General features: G+C 37.9%; 1 protein-coding gene across 3 annotated transcripts in view; it reads left to right on the top strand.

Annotated features, from left to right (window-relative positions):
* The window catches only part of RNLS (renalase, FAD-dependent amine oxidase), a 238,929-nt gene extending 220,142 nt beyond the window's left edge, over positions 1–18,787 (top strand). Inside the window, exons 7-8 of one of the 3 annotated variants that reach the window (XM_012723956.1) lie at positions 16,095–16,130; positions 18,631–18,787. In XM_012723956.1, the coding sequence (XP_012579410.1) occupies positions 16,095–16,130; positions 18,631–18,783 (189 nt within the window). In that variant the 3' untranslated portion in view covers positions 18,784–18,787. Of the gene's footprint in view, positions 1–16,094; positions 16,131–16,344; positions 16,489–18,630 lie in introns of all 3 variants that reach the window. The other 2 variants (XM_012723957.1, XM_004680896.2) reach the window with 2 other exon arrangements.
* Positions 18,788–19,986: the final 1,199 nt, after the last annotated feature.

Here is a 19,986-nt window from a genome sequence, read left to right as displayed (position 1 = left end):
CATGTGGTCACCTCCTGGGCAGGCGGGAATCGAACTCATGCGGAAGTGGCTTTAGCTTCTCAGTGCTGTGCTTTAACCCGCTGCGCCACCAGGGAGGGCCACATCACTATCTTTTATGTTATTTCTGGCCTTTCCCCTGAGACTATGCCTTCTGCTTCCCCAGTGGTAATCCTTTCATGTTTCTTAAAGAAAAGGATCACGAACACTCTAACCTTATAAAAGCTATGAATATGAGCATTCTCATTATTTCAAAATATACATGTATATATAAACACAAAAACTGTATTCAGTTATGAGGATTTATAAGCAATCTACAGTTTTCCATGGATCCATGAATACTGTAAATGTTATACCACTTATAATCGACAACTCAAGAAACCCTCATAAATCATAGAACCACAATACAGCAAACAAAAGAATTTTAATTTTCTTCTCTACTATATCTTAAATAGAACTGTAAAGGCTATCCAAAATTCATTATCTTCAATGATACCTTTATAAGTCTCTCTTCTCATTCCCTATATCTCCCACTTCTGGAAGGCCCTCAGGCACTCTTAACCATAATTCCCCACAAATTTTTTCCTGATAGTCAATCACATGGCCTTATCTTTTATTTTTCTTTTTTGAGCCTCCCATGCATGTTCTTCTCTGTTGACTCAGTACTTTCCCACCCTTTCTTAAACAACTAAATCATTGTTAATTTCAATGTAAATTCTCTATTTTGGTTTTCTCCTATTTTTCTCAACTGATTGCTTCAGTTGACATAGTATTTCCCATGAGTTGAAGAAGGAGTGAAAGAGAAAAGAAGAAATTTGCAACAGCTTAAAGGCAGAGTTTTCGTAGAGCTTTGTGTTTTGTCGGGGGTCGGGAGAACAGAAAACCTAAGATCACTAATGTACTTACTTTATTTCTTCTGAGTAAATTACCTGATAAGCTACACTCTATTTCAACAAGTCGGCCATCTCTTTCAGAGCTGACTATAAATAAATTAAGTTGGAGCAGGCCTTTGAGATTTGAGCTTGAATTTCATGTTTTAGAAACAACTAACGTCACTTGGACTTAAACCTGTTAAATAAAATGAATGCTCAATCTTTACAATTTTGTTAAATGTGTTGATAGATTAACTAAAGAAAAATAACTGTTTGTTTTAATGGGACTGGTAAGTTGATTCTCAAACCAGTTTTAAAGCTGGTACCCCTAAACACATTGACCAGCCCATCATATGGTCTAATAGGATAAATTCCTACAATGGCAAAAATTAACCATGCTTATCAGTGTAATGCATTAGGTGTGTTATTTTGTAGTTTATTTCCTCAATGTAATTATTCCATCCAATCATCCAGCCACTGGTACAATGACTTTTCTCCCATACTTGTGTTTTATAATTCCTGATTTTTTTAAAGATTTATTTATTTATGCATACAAAACTGGGGTACAGACCAGAGGTGCAGGAGTTGTGAGAAAATTCACCAGAAACAGGTTGGGGAGCAGAACAGGCTGACTGATGAAGTACACTGCTGAGGGGAGCAGCGGGCAGGTCAGGAGAAGTCTGCCTCACCAGATGGATTACCTCCAGGGCAGGTGGGGATTGAACTCATGCTGAAGTGCTTTAGCTTCTTAGTGCTGTGCCTTAACACATTGTGCCACCTGGGAGGGCCCATCCTCATTTTTAATAATGTGCTATGATTACAACCAGTAACCTTGGAATCAGAAAGATGCAGGATTAAACATGGCTCCTCATGTGCCTCTGAGCAAGTTAGACAAAAACTCAAAGCCTCTAGTTCCCTTCTTTACATAGTAACAATTGGGCCTACCTCACAGGCCTGTGGTTTTCATGAAAGAAGAGGACACAGTGGAAATAGTTACTACAGACACTAGGACAAAGCAAGTTCTTAATTAATATTCCTAAATAGTGGTAGTAAGAGGAAAAGGAAAGTGGGGGGGGGGGTTAGTGAAGGTCCTCTGATAGCTTTTCTTAATAGCTTAACTCTGTTTTCCTGTTCTTCCCATGATTATATCTCTTGCTGTCCACATACTGTCCTATTTTTTCTTTTTTATTTATTGGCTCTTTCTCTGCTTCCCATTTGCAAAGAGTTCTAGATAGGGACATGTCAGGAGGACGGATCCAATGCCAGGGGCTATGATATTGTCATACCAATGTTTGAGTCACATCAGAACAAAGTGACGTGGAAGTGGTAGATGCCCACAGACACAAGGAACCCTTACCTGATGGGTTTTCTTTTCAGCTTCTTAGTTTTCCAGAAAATTGTTATTCATTCCTAAACTAACTTGCACATTTTCCAGTATTTGGTCATTGAAGATGTTTATGCCATGAGTCAATATTTCCTGTCTTGAAACTGTGACCACAAGAGTACTCTAGCTTTTGTGCTTTGGAGAGCCTAAAGGGTTGGGCAGACTGTGTCATTACCTAGTCTATCAACAGCCTGTGTCAACCTTAAGCTCTCCACAGTGTCATCTCCCAGCTCTCTGTCACTTGCACATCATAAGTAGTTGTTTCAACTTAGTATGAGAGACCCACCTATGTGTGAGATCATCAGCTGAGAAATTTTCATCATTGAATTAGGGATGTACAGTCACAGTGTAATCAAATTTTATATGGGCAGATATTTCCCCTTTTCATAAAATTTCATGTTATATAAACTATGAAATGTTTCAACACTTGAGTTTAATTAAAATCATTTTTCTCAAGTATCTTGGGGCTTAACCTTCCACTGCAGTCAGCATCACACTTTTCCAGTAGAACTAATTATTTTAAACAGCATTCCATTAGAGAAAACTTTATTAAGGAATCTGTTATGTCACCTGGGCAAATGTTTCCTACGTTCATCTGTACCCAGTATTACTACTTAAAACTGGATGATGAATGTTTTTATATGGGCGTAGACATGCTAAGGAAAAAAGTCCCTATGCCATAAGGGGTAAATATATTTGTCCTATTTAGAGCAGACATCAGTACTAGATTATGAAAATTTGGTGATCAAATGCTATTCATACCAACATTTGAATTTAATGCATTAATTTCTAATAATGATATGTATTAATAATGTGTATTAATTTTTAAATTCACACACATTTATTGAGCTCTTGCTATATGCCAGACACCATATAGTATTATAGAGAATCAAAGACAGCTCCCTTTTCAAGAAGTTTCCCATCTACTCAGCAAGATAATCATGATAATAAACAAATAATGATGATATTGCACATTTGCTATGAGAAAGTTATACTGTAGGATCACAGAGGAACTTTGAAGAGGAAATACTAACAATTAGTTTCCTAAAAGATGTCCCTTGAGCTAAATCATCTCTAATGATGTTGGAATAATGTTTCAACAACACATCCCTTTCCATGAGGCAGGAGAGTAAAGCTGCCTTTGAGAAATGGCCAGCAAGTAGTTGGTGGAAATGTACAGTGCCCCCGAAATGTGGGGCCATGAGGCTGGAGAGATAAGTTGAATCCAGTGCTCCAAGAGCCTTGTTTATCATGCCAAGATCTTTAGAAATTATCTCCTAAGTCAGTTCAGTAGATTGTGGTGCTGTCATTGTCTTCTGGCTGAGGCACTGCCATCACCACAGTCAGAAGTGGCTGAAATAAAGGCCCTACTGGCCCTGTTTTAATCCTGTTCTTCCCTTCACCTTGGTCTTTGACGTCATCTGGTGTAGTATGTCTGTCAACTGTGACAGCCACTTAGCATTTTATTAGGTTTTACATATATATATTCATTCTCTCCCTCAAAAAGCAATTTTTTTTAACTGTGTGTCTCATTGGATACTGTATGTAGTCTGTAACTTGCTTCTTCCTCTAAACGCCTTAGGAATTTATATTCCTTCTTCTTTGTATAGTAAGAATGTTGAGAATTATAGAGTAAGATAACCCATGTGAGGCTCTTCCACTAGGAAGTGGCAAAACTAGAATACAAACACAGGCCTATTTAAAAACTAAATAGCTTTTAGCTACATACCTCACTCTACTGCCGGTAATTGTTTGAGTTCTGGCTTTCCCCCAATTATGACACATTCTTATACATCTTCTTTTGCTGCTGTCAGCTAGAAATAATAATAGTTAACATTTACACTATGATTTCAGAAAGCACTTTTATACTTGTTTTTACTTGATCCTCACAGTTCTGACAGATGATGAAATAAATATTTCTGTCTTTGCCTTAAATGAGGAAACAGGTTCATGCTGAATGCTTTGCCTAAAGTGACACAACTGGTAAGTAGCAAAAATAGAAACTGGAATACATCACTTCAGATTTAAAACTTCTTGTTTCATACCATCTAAAAGTTAATGAAGAATATGTCATAGACCTGAATAGAATGTTAAACTATAGAACTTCTAAATGAAAATTTAGGATAAAATCTTTATAATCTTGGGTTTGGCAAATATTTCTTAGTACATCAAAAGCACAAACCATAAACTGATAAATTGGGTTTGATCAAAGTTATAAAAAGCAATATCTTTGAAAGACATTTAAGAAAATGAAAAGATAAAGAATTATACATAAATTACATGTCTGATGAGGGTCTGCTATCCAGAAGAGATAAATCATTCATATAACTCAATAGCAAAAAGCAATCTGACCCAATCCAAAACAGAAACCAACTTAAAAAATGGGCAGAGGGACTCTCCCTGGTGGCGCAGCGGGTTAAAGCACAGCACTAAGAAGCTAAAGCCACTTCAGCATGAGTTGATCCCTGCCTGCCCCAGAGGTGACCACATGGTGCAGCAGACCTCTCCTGGCCCACCCTCTGCTCTCCTGCAGTGTACTTAGTGGATCTGCCTGTTCTGCTCCCCACCCTGTCAAGCCTCTCACCATCCCTGTGCCTCTGGCCTGTACCCCAGTTCTGTATGCACAAATAAAAAAAAATTTAAATGGGCAAAGGATTCTAATGGACATTTCTTTAAAGAAGAGATATAAATGATCAACAAATACATGAAAAGATGTACAATTATTAGTCATTAGAGAAATACAAGTTAAAGCCATCAGGAGAGGTACCATTCCACACCCATTAAGCTAATGAAGATGGAAGAAATTGAAATGCTTCAAGTGGTTTGACCACTGTGGAAAACAGTTTGATGAGTCTTCAATAATTTAGACATAGAATTATAGTAAAACCAAGCTATTCCACTCCTAAGTATATACACAAAAGAACTGAAAATGTGCATAAATGAAATAAATGAAACTATGTCCACATATGTCTTTAGAGTAGACATTTGGAAACAACCCAAATGTCTGAGTGATGAGTGGATAAACAAATCATGCTATATTCCTAAAATGGAATATCATTTACCCATAAAAAGGAATGGGATACTGATATATGCTTCAACATGAATGAACTTTGTAAACAATGCTAAATGAAGGAAGCCAGACACAAAGACCATCTTTCAAATGATTCATTTATATGCAAATAGGGAAATCCATAGAAACAGAAACAGTTAAGTGTTTGCCAGTGGCTATTATCCACATAAAATTTTATATTATATCCATTTCAACACACCTAAAAAGGAATAGGTGTACATTGCAAGCAAATACTGAATACCATTGCTCTTTAGTGTAATGCAAATTAAAGTTACAATGATATACATATCTACCAGAGTGGCTGAAGTAAAAAACTCTGAAAATAACAAGTTGTGGCAAGTATATGAAGAAACCGCAGTGCTCATATTTCTATGTAAAAGTAAAATGGCACAGCTCCTTCATAAAATAGTTTCACCTTTTCTTACAAATTTAAATGCACTATTACCATATGACCCATCAACCCTATTCTTAGGGATTTACCCAAGAGAAATAAAATCATACATTTACATTAAAACATATGCAAATGGCCATAGTAACCTCAGTAACTGCCGAAATCTGGAAATAACTGAGATATTCATTACCTGATAAATGGACAAACTGTTGTACATCCATAAATGAAAAGCTATATAATAATAAATTAAAACAAACTAATATTTATAATAGCAGGATTGAGTCTCAGAAGCATTATCTAAATAAAAGAAGCCAACTCAAAAATTACAGATTATATTGTTCAGATTGTATGAATTTCTGGAATAGACAAAACTGTAAGGACAAAAAAAAGTGATCAGTGGTTGCCAGTAGCGGTAATTGGGGAAGGGATAGATCTTATAAAGGGGCACAAAGACATTGTGGGGAAGTATTGAACTGTTACAGGACTGTGCACATTGGTAAAGCTTAAAAATAAGTGCATATAAATCACTTGTATGTAGATCATATCTCAATCTGACTTTTAAAATCACTTGTCTTTTAAAACAATATTGAAGCAACACTGGTTTATGCTATTTTATAGGTTTCACATATACATCTTTATAAGTCGTTCTATGTATATACTACAATATTATCTCCACTGAAGTCTAGTTTCATCCTCTACTATATTCTTTACCCTTTTTTCCTTTCTGGTAACCATTAATTTGGCCCTATTTCTTTAAGTTTATCTTTGTTTTATAATAGTTCGTTTGTTTGTTTTGTTTATTGCCACATTGAATAAAATAATCAGGCATTTATCTTTCTGCTTCTAACTTACTTTGCTTAGCATAATTCCTTCATGTTCCATTCCTATTGTTACAAACAGCAGACTTTCAGTTTTTATACCTGAGTAGTATTCTACCCTGTATGTTTGTATATGTGTGTGTGTGTGTGTGTGTGTGAGAGAGAGAGAGAGAGAGAGAGAGAGAACGAGAGAGAAGACAACTCTTTTCTTATGTATGTGTATATGCACATATATATATACACACACACACATATATATATATAGCACATCTTTTTTTAAAATTTATTTATTTATGCATTACAGATCAAGGGTACAGGCCAGAGGTGCAGGGGTGGTGAGAGGTTTCATCAGAGACAGAGTGGGGAGCAGAACAGGCTGACTGATGAAGTACACTGCTGAGGGGAGCAGCGGGCGGGTCAGGAGAGGTCTGCTGTGCCATATGGTCACCTTCGGGGCTGGTGGGAATCGAAGTCATGCTGAAGTGGCTTTAGCTTCTTAGTGCTGTACTTTAACCCACTGCACCACCAGAGAGGGCCTATACCACATCTTTATCCACTCAAATGGATGAGTACTTATGTTGTTTCCAACTCTTAGCTATTGTGAATAACGCTGCAATGAATATGGGAGTACCTAAATCTCTTACAATTAGTATAAAACCCTTTTTTTATTATATCCCCCCTTATTATCCCACCTAGGAGCATAAGCATTGATTCTTTCATACTTACAAATTTAGAAAGAATGTTTCTGGACCAGAAGATAAAAATGACTGATTTATTTTTTGCCATAATGGCACAATCCAAATAAAAAACCACTGAGTTGATTCAACAGCAATGAAAAAAGGAAAGAAAAGACATCTTCTTTTGAGTAGTCAGGAAGGAGAGAAAGGAAATGGGAAAATGATGAGGAAGGATTGAATTAGTGTGAAATTAAGCAACTACCAACTTATATGGAGGGAAAGTAGTGATTAGGCTTAGTTTAGTAGGAAAGATGTTTTTAGGTTTATCTTGCATCTCACAATCAAAAACACATTTGGCCATCTTCCTCCTAAAAGACCAAACAAGACCAAAAAGTTGTGGTTCTACATCTATTTGTAAAAGTAAATGAAAGGATTCCATTCAGTTAAGTTATCTTCTTGCCTAGAATTTGTTTCTGTACACTTACACCTTATGTTGCACTCAGCAATTTCTAGGAAAACAGCAAATATTTGAAGAGTTAATGAATGAAAATACTGAAACTTGCTGAAGTGCAAAATAATTTTCTATTAAAAAGTCTAAAGGATAATATAATGAGTACTATTTTGTCTATTATTTCTACAGCCATCCTGGAGAAAACAGTATCTCATTCTTTATAGTGTGCTTGTTCTGAACAAGTCCTCATCAAAATAGGCTGCTCCATTGTTTTCAGGACTTTAAAAGAAAATAGATCTAAACAGATTAAATGTAGACTTCAGCAATTGAGTGTACAATTTCAGCAAAGTATGTCCTTTGCAGCTCAAGCCCACTAAATATGCTACATGGATCATATAATTGATTTGTGGCACATTCTCCCTGCATCTACCCAATGGTTTATTAAAATAGAATAGACAAATACCAATAAAGTGAAAAGCTCCACTGGGAATTGACCAAACCACACCACTTTCCTCATATCTGGGGTATTCCAACCAATAGTAATTTTACAGCAGCTTTCCATATTACCAGATAGAAAGCCCTGTAGCCAGGATCTCACAATATAAGCAAACTGTTCCCTCAAGCATAACAAAGAAACGAGTTTATGAAATCACCATTAAATATAATAGAACACTAGAGGGAAGGATAGAACAGAGGCACAATGAGATGACAAACATGACCATAAGAACCAATTAAAAATGTACCATCTCTGCAGGAAAACATCCTTGTGTTGATAAAGCTCTTTATGAATATTAAGGACTGTAACGTAAGATAAGGGAGACTGAGAGCCTCAAACATCAGTAGTCAAAAGAGGCACAGTATTCTTTAAGGAAATATGGTCTCCTTGGTGGCCTAGAGGTTAAGTCTCAGTGCTGTCACTGCTACAGCCTGAGTTCAATCCCCAGCCAGGAAGGTGACCCAGATGGCCCAGAAGACCTCTCCTGTCTCACTGCTCCCCTTAGCAGTGTATTTCAGTCTATCCTCCTATGCTGCTTCTCACTCTATCTCTGGTAGATCCTCTCACCCCTGGCACCTCTGACCTAAGTTCCAGTTATTCTATGCAGGAGTTTTTTTAAAAAAGAAAATTTCTTTAAAAAATTATTTAAGGAAATAGGGCCTCCCTGGTGGCGCAGTGGGTTAAAGCACAGCACTGAGAAACTATAGCCACTTCCGCATGAGTTCGATTCCCGCCTGCCCTGGAGGCAACCACATGGCGCGGCAGACCGCTCCTGACCTGCCTGCTGCTCCCCTCAGCAGTGTACTTTGTCAGTCTGTCTGTTCTGCTCCCTACTCTGTCCCTGGTGAAGCCTCTGGCCTGTACCCCAGTTCTGTATGCACAAATAAATAAATCTTTTTTAAAAAAATTATTTAAGGAAATATACCTAACGTAGACTAAATGACATGATAAGCACCCTCAATTTATTATAATTATCCTTGTTCTGAGTATAATTTATCTTCAGCATTATGTATTATCAGTAAATATTCTTTATCATCACCTTTCTTAATAATACAGCAAAATACATTCTGTATATAATTCCTAGCTATGCCACAAAAATGTAAACATAAGGAGTCAAATATTCTAAGAACTTTAAAAAGGTAGACATTAATTTGACTGTGTCACCCAGAAAAAAATGGTTTCTTTTCTCTCTGACACCTATAGCTTTCAAGAATGTAGTTGCTATCTCTCAGGGAAAAATTTATTTTTAAGATTTATTTACACTGTGTTTGTATAGGTTCACTGCAGCTTAGCTATAAACCATGGAAATAGCAAGGACAAAGTCACTGTGGTCTCCATATTTTATAATTAAAGGTAAATATGTGTATATTCCTTCATACATACATGTAGGCATTCATATAGACATGCTCCTATAGTTATAAAGTACACACTTTTCAAGATATGCTATTGTCTATAGTAGCAATTTATGAAATGAAAGTGAATTATCTGGCTAAGAAACAATTCTCATTTCCTATTTGAAATTCTGGCTGATTCAGGTACTGTGTCTAGAATGGGAAAATAAGTGCCAAAGCAAAGGTTAGAGGGAGTAGAATAGTGGCCTCCTGGACAGTGTAGCTGCTCAGAAACCAGGTTAGAATGATGGCTTGTCTAGTTGATAAAGTAGGAGGTGCAGGGGCGGTGAGAGGATTCACCAGAGAGAGTGAGGGGCAGAACAGACAGACTGACAAAGAACACTGCTGAGGGGAGCAGCGGGCAGGTCAGGAGAGGTCTGCCACGCCATGTGGTCACCTCTGGGGCAGGCGGGGATCGAACTCATGAGGAAGTGGTTTTAGCTTCTTAGTGCTGTGCTTTAACCCGCTGAACCACCAGAGAGGGTCCGGACTCAAAAGACTTTTAAACATCAATTATCTCTTACCAAATTGCAATTTGGTTATTTTAAGTATAGCAGAACCAGCAATGTTTTATTGCATTTTCACCTAATCTTACAGGAAGTGATAAAAATAATAGGCATAGGCCCTCCCTGGTGGCGCAGCGGGTTAAAGCACAGCACTGAGAATCTAAAGCCGCTTCCTCATGAGTTCGATTCCCGCCTGCCCCGGAGGTGACCACATGGTGTGGCAGACCTCTCCTGACCCGCCCGCTGCTCCCCTCAGCAGTGTACTTTGTCGATCTGCCTGTTCTGCTCCCCACTCTGTCTCTGGTGAGGCCTCTCACCGCCCCTGAGCCTCTGGCCTGTACCCCAGTTCTGTATGCACAAATAAATAAATCTTTAAAAAAAAATAGGCATAGAGACATTATATTTTTAATTTGGCTAATAGAAAAAAAATGTTAAACTGTTGAGAAAAAGGTCTGAATGCAGATTTCATTTCTCAGATATTCCTTTCCCATACCATGGGATTTGCTTAGGGGTTGATAGTGTATTTTTCACTACTAGCGCAACCCTAACGTCCCACATTTTTTCTGAGTGTCTGGATTGGTTCTTCATCTATAAATATGTAAACAAACATTTTTATTGATACATGTTAATCTCCTCCTTAATGTATTCACATTTCTCCCTGTTTCATAAACAAGCATCTAATAGATGCTATAATCAATACCTTAGTAGCCATAGGAAAACATACAGAGAATCGATTCCAACCATATTTACCCTCTAGTCAACTGGAATTTGAAAGTGAGCGTGTACTTCACATTTGATTAAGTCTTTTTTCTCCAATCTCTATTTTTCTCCAAGCCTTTTATGGTTGCTACCTGAATATTTTCCCACAAAGAAAGACTATGTTGTTTAGATTTATAACAAAATTTAGGTTAATATCTTTGTAGAAGAGAGGTGGTGTGTGTTTCTGAGAGTATGTTTTACATAAGATTGTATTCCATTTGAAAGAATTACTCATCTACTTACCAAGCACAGTCTGCTGATGCCTGTAATTATTGATGGCTTTTCAAAACCACCCCCACTTTTATGGGGCATCTTTCCAGAGACTCTCCCACAATGAGTGTCTTGCCCCAGAACTGTGATTTCAAGTGTTTTTGTTTCAGTGGACCAGTGAAATCCTCTAAATGCTTTGGGAATCAATACGATATTGCTTTTTTTTTTTTAATTCTGCCATTTGAAATCCAGAAAGCGAAAATATCGCTCTGAAAACTTAATGAAAGCAATAGCCTAAAATAAAAGATGTAACCTCAAAAAATGATATAACCTCATATACTTATAAACAGAATAGTTAGTTCTACAAAACTCATAATTCTGGGTTTTTTTCCTCATCTTCCCTTGACTTTTTAGAACCACTGCCTTTGAGCTCTGCCTTGGATCTATGAAAGAATAAATTGACTAAACATTCTCTGTCTGTTCTTTACATTCCATGGCATGGCTTCAGGTTAACACTGGCAGCAGAGTAGAGGAAGTGGGGAAATAGAGCGTCAGCTCCATACCACCTCACACTTCCTAGCTACTCATTTTGCCAATGTGGTCAAAACCTCACCCACATGTTGGATAGAGGAAAGGTTGATGCAAGGAGATTATAGTTCAGAAATTGCCCCAGTCAAGTTAGTGTGCAACTAGGTGCACACTAGATTTCCCTGAATCTGGGGACAACTTAGAGTCATTCTCAGACATTGCAAATGATTCAAATCAAAAAAAAAAAGATGCAGTGTAAGGAAGCACAAATGATTCTTTTGGCATATCCGTCTGCTGTCAAGACTCAGGTCTACCCAAAACTACTGGTGAGACCCTTAGAAGTATCATGGAGCAGAAGAAAACAGTACAGGTACCTTTAGATCTTTTATAGCACCTAGGTTTCTTTTCTTTTTAATGTGAGTTATCTCAAATGCAGTTGAGAAATAGAAGTTCAATATAATAGGGAAAGCGTGCTGGTTTCCTACATGTTTGTGCTTTCAAGTGAGTATTTTGTCACTAGCAAAGATAAAGCCTTAGCATTTGTGAACATCTTCAGGGGAAAATGTCTCCTGTCCTTCCTCCCTTTAGTGCAAAGAGTGGCTGTTTCATTGGCCCCAAGAACTGCAGGGTTTCCCACCATGTTAAGCTCTTTAGAAAAGACAGGGGTGCTTGATGAGGAAACCACAAAGACATTTCCCCTTTGCTTTTTTATCTAGAATAAAATAATCTCTTAGCAGCACCTCCCCCAAAGGACCGACAGCTTGAAGGAAGAAGCACAAGCCCCAGGGATCCAGCTGCAAAGGATGGAGGCTGGAGAATGTAAACTGTGCTGGTCATTTTTCTATGATATTTATTGGTTTTATTGGTGCCCATTTCAGTGCTCCATAGGTTTGGACTTATCTGCCCCAACTCTGTTTTCCCCACAAGCCCTGATACTACCTGCAAGTGTGCAATTTTATAAAACTACAGTTGTAGATAAAACACCTGTATTTTATTTCAGAGTGTAGTCAAAACCCTGATCTGACCCGTGGAAAGGCAGTGGTCTGGAGCAGGGTCACTGGAAGGTTATTAGAAGGAATTGAATTGTGCCTCTGGCATCATCTGGAGGAAATGGCTCCTGATTCCTGGCACTGAAATATCTCTGATTTGGAGAAAGACAATGCATTAGACTATCCTGGCTTAATAAGAAAAATGGGTAAAACTGTAAAAATATTTAATTCCCTTCTTTCTAATTACACAGTTGTTCTGCAACCTTCTAGTCCAGGATTGGGATATAGGATTCCTCTCGAGTGCCAGCTTCAATTGACTGGTAGTGGCTGTTGGAAGCAATGAAGTGAAAAGGATGCTGAGGCCACTTCTGGTCTTAGTGGGAAAAGACGCCACCATTGATTAGTGATGTCTGTCAGGAATTGCTGCACATGTGTCATGCCTATAATCTATGATACAGTTGAGGAAATTTGCCTACTAAGATGAATGGTCCGGGAAGACAACCAGACTCAGTTCTGGAATCGGTACATTTACCTTTGTAAATGAACAAATCGATTCTCTGATAACCAGTCTATCTCTGTCAGTCTCACCTGAGACTGCTCATTTGGGTGAGCTGAGAAAATGGAAGGTTTAAACCAGCAATGCTGAAAACATTAAAAGTCCTGGCACAGAATTGCTGCTTCCATGCAAAGGCACTCTTTAAAGGGACTTGTCACTCGTTACCTGGTAGCTTCTCTATGTTTTGCCTGAGGTGTTTACTACATTTCTCCCCTTTCCCTACTTAATATTTGCCAGAGTTTATCCATCAGTCAGTGTATACAAGAGGACAGTCAGATGTAGTTTTCATGTGTAAATTTGGTTGTTACTGGTATTCTAACAGGCTCATCACTGCAACCCCTTGATATTTAAATGAACAATTATTTAAGGTCCCTTTGAGAAGAGATTTGAATCCTGTTTGCTATCTGTCTGAAAGTCTTCTATTTCAACTTAAAAAAAAAAAACAAAAAACTAAGAGAAAGTACAGAATCAGAACTTGCAGAACAGGTTCCAGCAGCTCAGAAGAACATCCCAGAAAGTACAATTTGGTGAAATGCTCTTGTAAGAAATGTTGCTTTGCCAGTGTCCTGGGCAGAAGGCAGGTTGTGTGGGAAAGAGAATGGAGTGTGACAACTCTGCTTTGAAAAGTACTTCAAAGTAGACTCAGAATGTGATGAAATTTTTGGAAAGACAACCAACATAATCGTCTTTTATTGTCTTTAGATGTTCACAAAGGTCTACATGTAGATAAAGTTAAGTCTGTAAGAACTTTTCTAGTATGTATAAAAAAAAGCTTTGTGCCATGTTGGCACCTTTTTTCTTTATCATTGGTACCTCTTCCAGTTGATGGTGTCTTCAAGTGAATAATCTACATCCTGAAAATGTGGGAGCAAAAACTTGATTGTTTGCTGGTTGTCCAAGATCTCTCATCACATCGATTACACACCTAGGATTAGAACTTATAAGACCTCAATCCTTCCCTAAAACCCCTTAAATATTTCCAAGTTCCATATATCAGGGAGAGTGGTTTTAAGAAGCCAAATCATGTACTGGATGTCCAGAAAGATATGGTCAGTCTAAAGTACAGCTGCTCTATAGTCCAGATCAACAAAATTATTCAACATAGGTAGATGTCTGCTGTCCAAGGATAAATTTCAACTGTCAATTTTGTTATAAAAGGAAGACCACACGTTGTCATGTATGTCAATGAATAAATATCTTTGCTGATTACCAACTATGTGAGAAAATACACAAAGACCTACCTGTCTACTTCTCTCTCTTCATCTTTAACTTCATTCTCACAGTAAGGGGACTGTTTTGTGTTAATTTTTTATAATTAATAGTCAGAGAAATTGTTGGATTTCTTTGCCCTATAAAAATTGACATTATTTACCATTTTGGGGTCACAAAATCAGCAAGCTCGCGTGGCTCAGCTTAATATGTGACATGCAGGATGTTCACATAAAGCAGTTGAAATGAAAGTAAGCCCTCTGTTGAGAGCCTTCTATATACAATAGCTCTCCCATTTTAGCTGCTGCCAACTCTAAAGGAGCTGCTCAGTAACATTTTGTATGTAGATGGTTTCCTGTGAAAGTCTTCATTTGAACAACTGTATGTATAATATTCTGTCATTTTTTTAACTCAAACTCATTGCACACTTAATATAGGCTTGGCACTGTTCTCAGTCCTGGATACAAAGATCAGTGAACCACAGTCCTAATTCAGGAGCATGCAGTCTATGAAAGGAGGCAGGCATGGCCATAATTATAATTTCAAAATAACAAGTAGCATAGTAAATATAAGTAACATCCTGAAAAGGAACTCACAATGCCTGGCAGGACAGGAGGACCACAGAACAAGTGACATGTGTGCTGGTCCTTGAAGGATGATCAGTGAATTTGGCAGAAAAGAGAAGGAATAATATAACATCACTGTACAGAATGGCTTACTCAAAGAAGTACAACAATGAAGAGTGTCTTTGAACCTTAGTTCAAATGTAGATAGGACATGCAGCATAATGAGAAAAGTGACAAGAGATGAGGTTTGAGGACAATAAGATCTAGTTATGAAGGCCTTCCATGTGAGACCTAGGTGGTTGCATTTTATTAAGTAGGTGGAAAGACATGACATAACACATTCACATAGACTTACATAGCTTTGGAATAAAGCAATATATATTGTGCTTTGAACTTCTATCCAATTCAGCCATCTCCTAATATCTAGAAACATCACAGAGCAAGTCTGGAACCTCAGCTTCTATAGGCTCTGGCACACATGTGAACTGAAGCAACCTGAATCTCCATGAGCTGGTTTCAGCCCTGACACATCTCTTAAAGTCGTGAGCTGTGGTTCCTCACTGTGGCTACAAGTGTAGCCAAAGACTGAAATATTGTGGGAAACTGTGGCTTTGACAGTTGTGTGCTCCGCCACAGCAGTGTTCTTTCATTCACGTGGGGATGAAAGGAGCTTGCCAATGTACACCTCATGTTTTCATATTTTCCTCAGTGTCTTTGCAAAATGGGTGCTTCTACCTAAATGCAGCTGATTGATTTCATTCAAGCCACAGACTGGAGATCAGTGGCACAGCTTTCTAGTCTCGTATTCTGACATCTGGCATTTCCCACTTATCAAATGAAATGACACGGCAGCAGTACAACAGCTCATCCCTGCACAGAACTTTTTTCCTGAGAAACCTCTTACTTAAGGCTTGCATAATGTTTAATGTGCCATTGTTTATCTCTACAGAGACATCAACCAAAATATACAAAATGTTACCATACATGGAGATGATGTAGATGTGTGTGTGTGCACAAACTATGCATAGACAGACACACACATAAACATATAGGTGACCACCCCATTTGTTTAAATTCCAGATGCATAAAGCTATGTGACTATCAAAAATTCTACTTTGTTTTTAAAATTATGCATATAAATCTATGTGTATATAAATACATGTATATATGTGTACATATATGTGTATAAATGAACTTACTATCCTCTTTATGTTTACTTTCAAGCTGCATAAACTGAGCGTTTCTGAGTGTGTTGAAAATGTGAGTTCCAGAATGAGCTTGCTCTATTCACCTCCGAGTTTTCTGTCCTTGAGCAAATTACAGTCTTTCTGTATCTCAGCTTTCTCATCTGTACAGTGAGAATAATCACCTCATAGGGTTGCTTTGTGAATTAAATGGGGTGTGTATGTAAAGCATTGGGTCATTGCAGTCAGCATTTGAGAAATACTAACAATTAATACCTTATGCATTTCAGAATTGGTTCTTCAATGCGGGGCCTCCAGCACAGACATTAATAATTGCAGAAAAACTAATAGTTGGCATCCTCAAGGCCTATTTTGAGCCAGAAAGTTACTTACCCTAATTGCCAGGCTTCTTCCCAGTTCTGTCTGGCTTTCGGGTGTGTATCTATGCTAGTATCCCTTACTCTCAGACTGTCAGTTGTCATGTTCTGAACTTGCTAATATATAGGAATCTAGCCGTGTTCTTCCTCCCTTTGGACTTCACAGGGAATTCAAATTAGCCCCGTTAAACTTCCATTGAAGCAGGAGTTTAACAATTCTGACTGAACACCCAGGTCTGTGTTTTAGTGTCTGCCCTGTGTGCTATCTATTTTTACTCCTCGAAGATCTTTTCTGCTGATTTCAAGATGAATGGCTCTGAAAAGATATATCCTGCATGATCTCACTTACATGTAGAATCTAAACTAGTCAAACTCATATAAACAAAGCAGAATGGTGAGTTCTAGGGGTACTTCAGTGCCAAACCAGATAGCTAGTACCCCAAATAATTATATTCCCTGCCTGCTCATTCTCCTGACTATGAATGCTTATTAGCAACATCCATTCGAACTTGGAGGCAGTTTTTCTTTAGAAAAGAACTTCTGTACCTTTTCTATTACTTCAAGTATTATAAACCTGGTCCTACAACATAAAGTAAATCCCAGATTTTAGCTGATCCCTCCCCAAAAGGGGCTCATAACTAGTAAATTTGATATTTCAGTAGACTTTTTATATGTAAGGTTTATGTTTTTCAATTTTGAAATAATATAATTGCTCTTATTTTGTCTCTTGGCTATGTCCCTCCCCCCAGTGAGACCCCATCTCCAACAGGCACACACACACTGTGCTCTGTCACATGGTTTCCCAACATGTTGCTCTTTCTTGCCATGGTTTGTGGGTGCTTACACATGCCGCTCCTTCCCTGTGGAATGCCCAATCCTGTGATTATCAAATTATAACACTCATGTAAATGACCAGCTACCTCCCTTTTGAAACTTTCTTCATCTTAGTGGCCTCGGGTGGGCTCCCTCCCGTATGTACTTAAAGAACCTTCTCCCCTACCTGTGTTAGTCTTTACTACTTGCCACTAGTCATAATGAACTGGAAGCTCCTTAAAGAATGCAGCCCCTAAGTCTGTTTTATTTTCCCCTCATCTGTACTTGCATAAGGTAAGTACTCAGTAATTGGGGAGTGATTTCATGACCATCATTTCCCTATTAATTAAAAATCAAGTCAGACCTCCCTGATGGGACAAAGGATAAAGTTACCAGTGCTGTCAAGCTATCACCAGCCACCGCACCATGAGTTCAATCTCCAGCCAGGAAACTAATCTACATGGCACAGCAGACCTCTTCTGTCTCTCCCACTGCTCCCCTCAGCAGTGTGTTTCAGTCAATCTGCCTTTTCTGCTCCCCACCCTGTCTGATGAATCCTCTCACCCCTTCACCTCTGTCCTACACCTAGGTTCTTATATGCATAAGTAAATAAAAATAAACCTTAAAAAATTGCATTTTCAGCTAATTCAGCACATCATGATCTACTCATTCTGAATTTTTAAAAACACACTTCTGATGATCTTATCAAATAATGAAAAATGTAAACACATTTAAGAATATCAGTGTAAGGGACCTTCCTGGCGGTACAAGGGGTTAAAGCACAGCACTGTGAAGCTGTCCACAGCCACTGCAGCACGAATTCCATACCTGACCAGGGAAGTGACCCACATGACACAGCAGACCTCTCCTGCTCCCCTCAGCAGTGTATTTCAGCTGATCCTCCTGTTCTGCTCCCTATTCTGTCTCTAGTGAATCCTCTCACACCCCTCTCCCACTCCCACATCTCTATCCTGCAGTCAAGTTCTTGTGGCATGAATAAATAAATCTATTCATTCATACAGAACTGGGGTACAGGCCAGAGATGCGGAGGGTGAGAGGATTCACCAGAGACAGAGTGGGGAGCACAACAGGCATATCAATGAAGTATACTGCTGAGGGGAGCAGCGGGCGGGTCAGGAGAAATCTGCCGCGCCATGTGGATCTCCTCCGGGGCAGGTGGGGATCGAACTCATGCAGAATCGGCTTAAGCTTCTTAGTGCTGTTCTTTAACCTGCTGCGCCACCAGGAAGGGCCCAAATAAATCTTAAAAAAAGAATATCAGTATAAGCATTTGGGCAAAAAGAGGGATTTAGGGGTAACATCTGGTTGTTTTTCATTATTTGTTGTAAAACACCTTCATTTCCTTGTAATTTTTTTTTTTTTCAGGTTACAAATGCTGTTGCCAATTATCCTGGTCAAATGACTCTGCATCTCAAACCTTTCCTTGTATGTGGAGGGGATGGATTTACTCAGTCCAACTTTGATGGCTGTATCACTTCTGCCCTATGTATTCTGGAAGCATTAAAAAATCATATTTAATGCCTGTATCGTATTCTACTTATACTTTTGAGGGATTTTTTTTTCACAATTTTTTTGTTGCTAATTATTTTGGTTTCTATTTTGTGAAGAGAGTTTTCACAATTTTTTTGTTGCTAATTATTTTGGTTTCTATTTTGTGAAGAGAGATTACTGAAAAATTGTTCTTAACTTATTGTCATTTTTCATATGGAAGGTAAAATCAATTTTATAATTTCAATAGTTACAATCCATGCTAGAATGAAATTTCTTTGTATCTTATGCCTTTGGCCACTTTTCTGAATTGCCATGACTCCTTGTTGGAAGAAAAATCGTGTGTAAATAACAAATGAGCCTCTCTCAAAATGACATCAAATCAAATTAATAGTTCATGTTCCAAAATCTTTATTACCCTTTTCAAACTTTTTGTCCTAAATGAAAAATAAATATTATCATATTTATCAAAAAGTTATCAAGTATTATCTCATTTTAAAACTTTAAATGTATCTTTGATTCAATATTTTTGAAAATTGTTGAACCACAAATTTTCTCCAGACATTGCATAGTAGAGTGTAATTTTTTTGTTTTTCATCTCTTTCCCAAGTAATTAAATGATCCTGAACTTTAGGTCCTGTATGCCATCATTGGTAGGATCACAATGAAGGCAGCTTAACTGAATAATCTCTGTTCAAATTTCAGGAAATAACTGGATTCAATTTGACATCCCAAGTCATACAATACTTGATATCAAAGTGGAGAAAATATATTGATATCTATCTTTTGCTATTTCCTATTGATGTTACTGTTACCCTTATGTGGCCTCCAGTACATGCTATAGCACTTAGACTGTCAAGTTTAATGAATTTAACACACACACACACAAAATAACTGAACCAGAAAATAGATGCACTTAAAATAGTTCAATATTTGTCAAGTTAATGGCTCAGTCTATCAAGCACACACTTCCATGACAACCCCATGACTTGCTGGCTGAAGAGAAGTTGATTTCTAGCTTTCTGAATAACAAGTTACCTGTTGCTAATTTGAAAAATAAATGCTGAGTACTTTTTTGTCATTTTGTAAGGAAAGAAATTGTTGCAACCTCTCAATTCCAAAAAGACTTCTTATCTTGGTAGTGTTAACATTTCACATGCTCACTATCATACACACATATACACAAGCCCAGGCAGACCTTGCTTAAATATTTACAATCATCTGATGAAAAAC

Source organism: Condylura cristata, unplaced genomic scaffold (assembly GCF_000260355.1).
Source record: "Condylura cristata isolate star-nosed mole 26May11 unplaced genomic scaffold, ConCri1.0 scaffold00011, whole genome shotgun sequence".
NCBI lineage: Eukaryota > Metazoa > Chordata > Mammalia > Eulipotyphla > Talpidae > Condylura > Condylura cristata.
The sequence above is the reverse complement of the archived record's forward strand: the minus strand, read 5'-3'. Positions and strand labels throughout refer to the sequence as shown.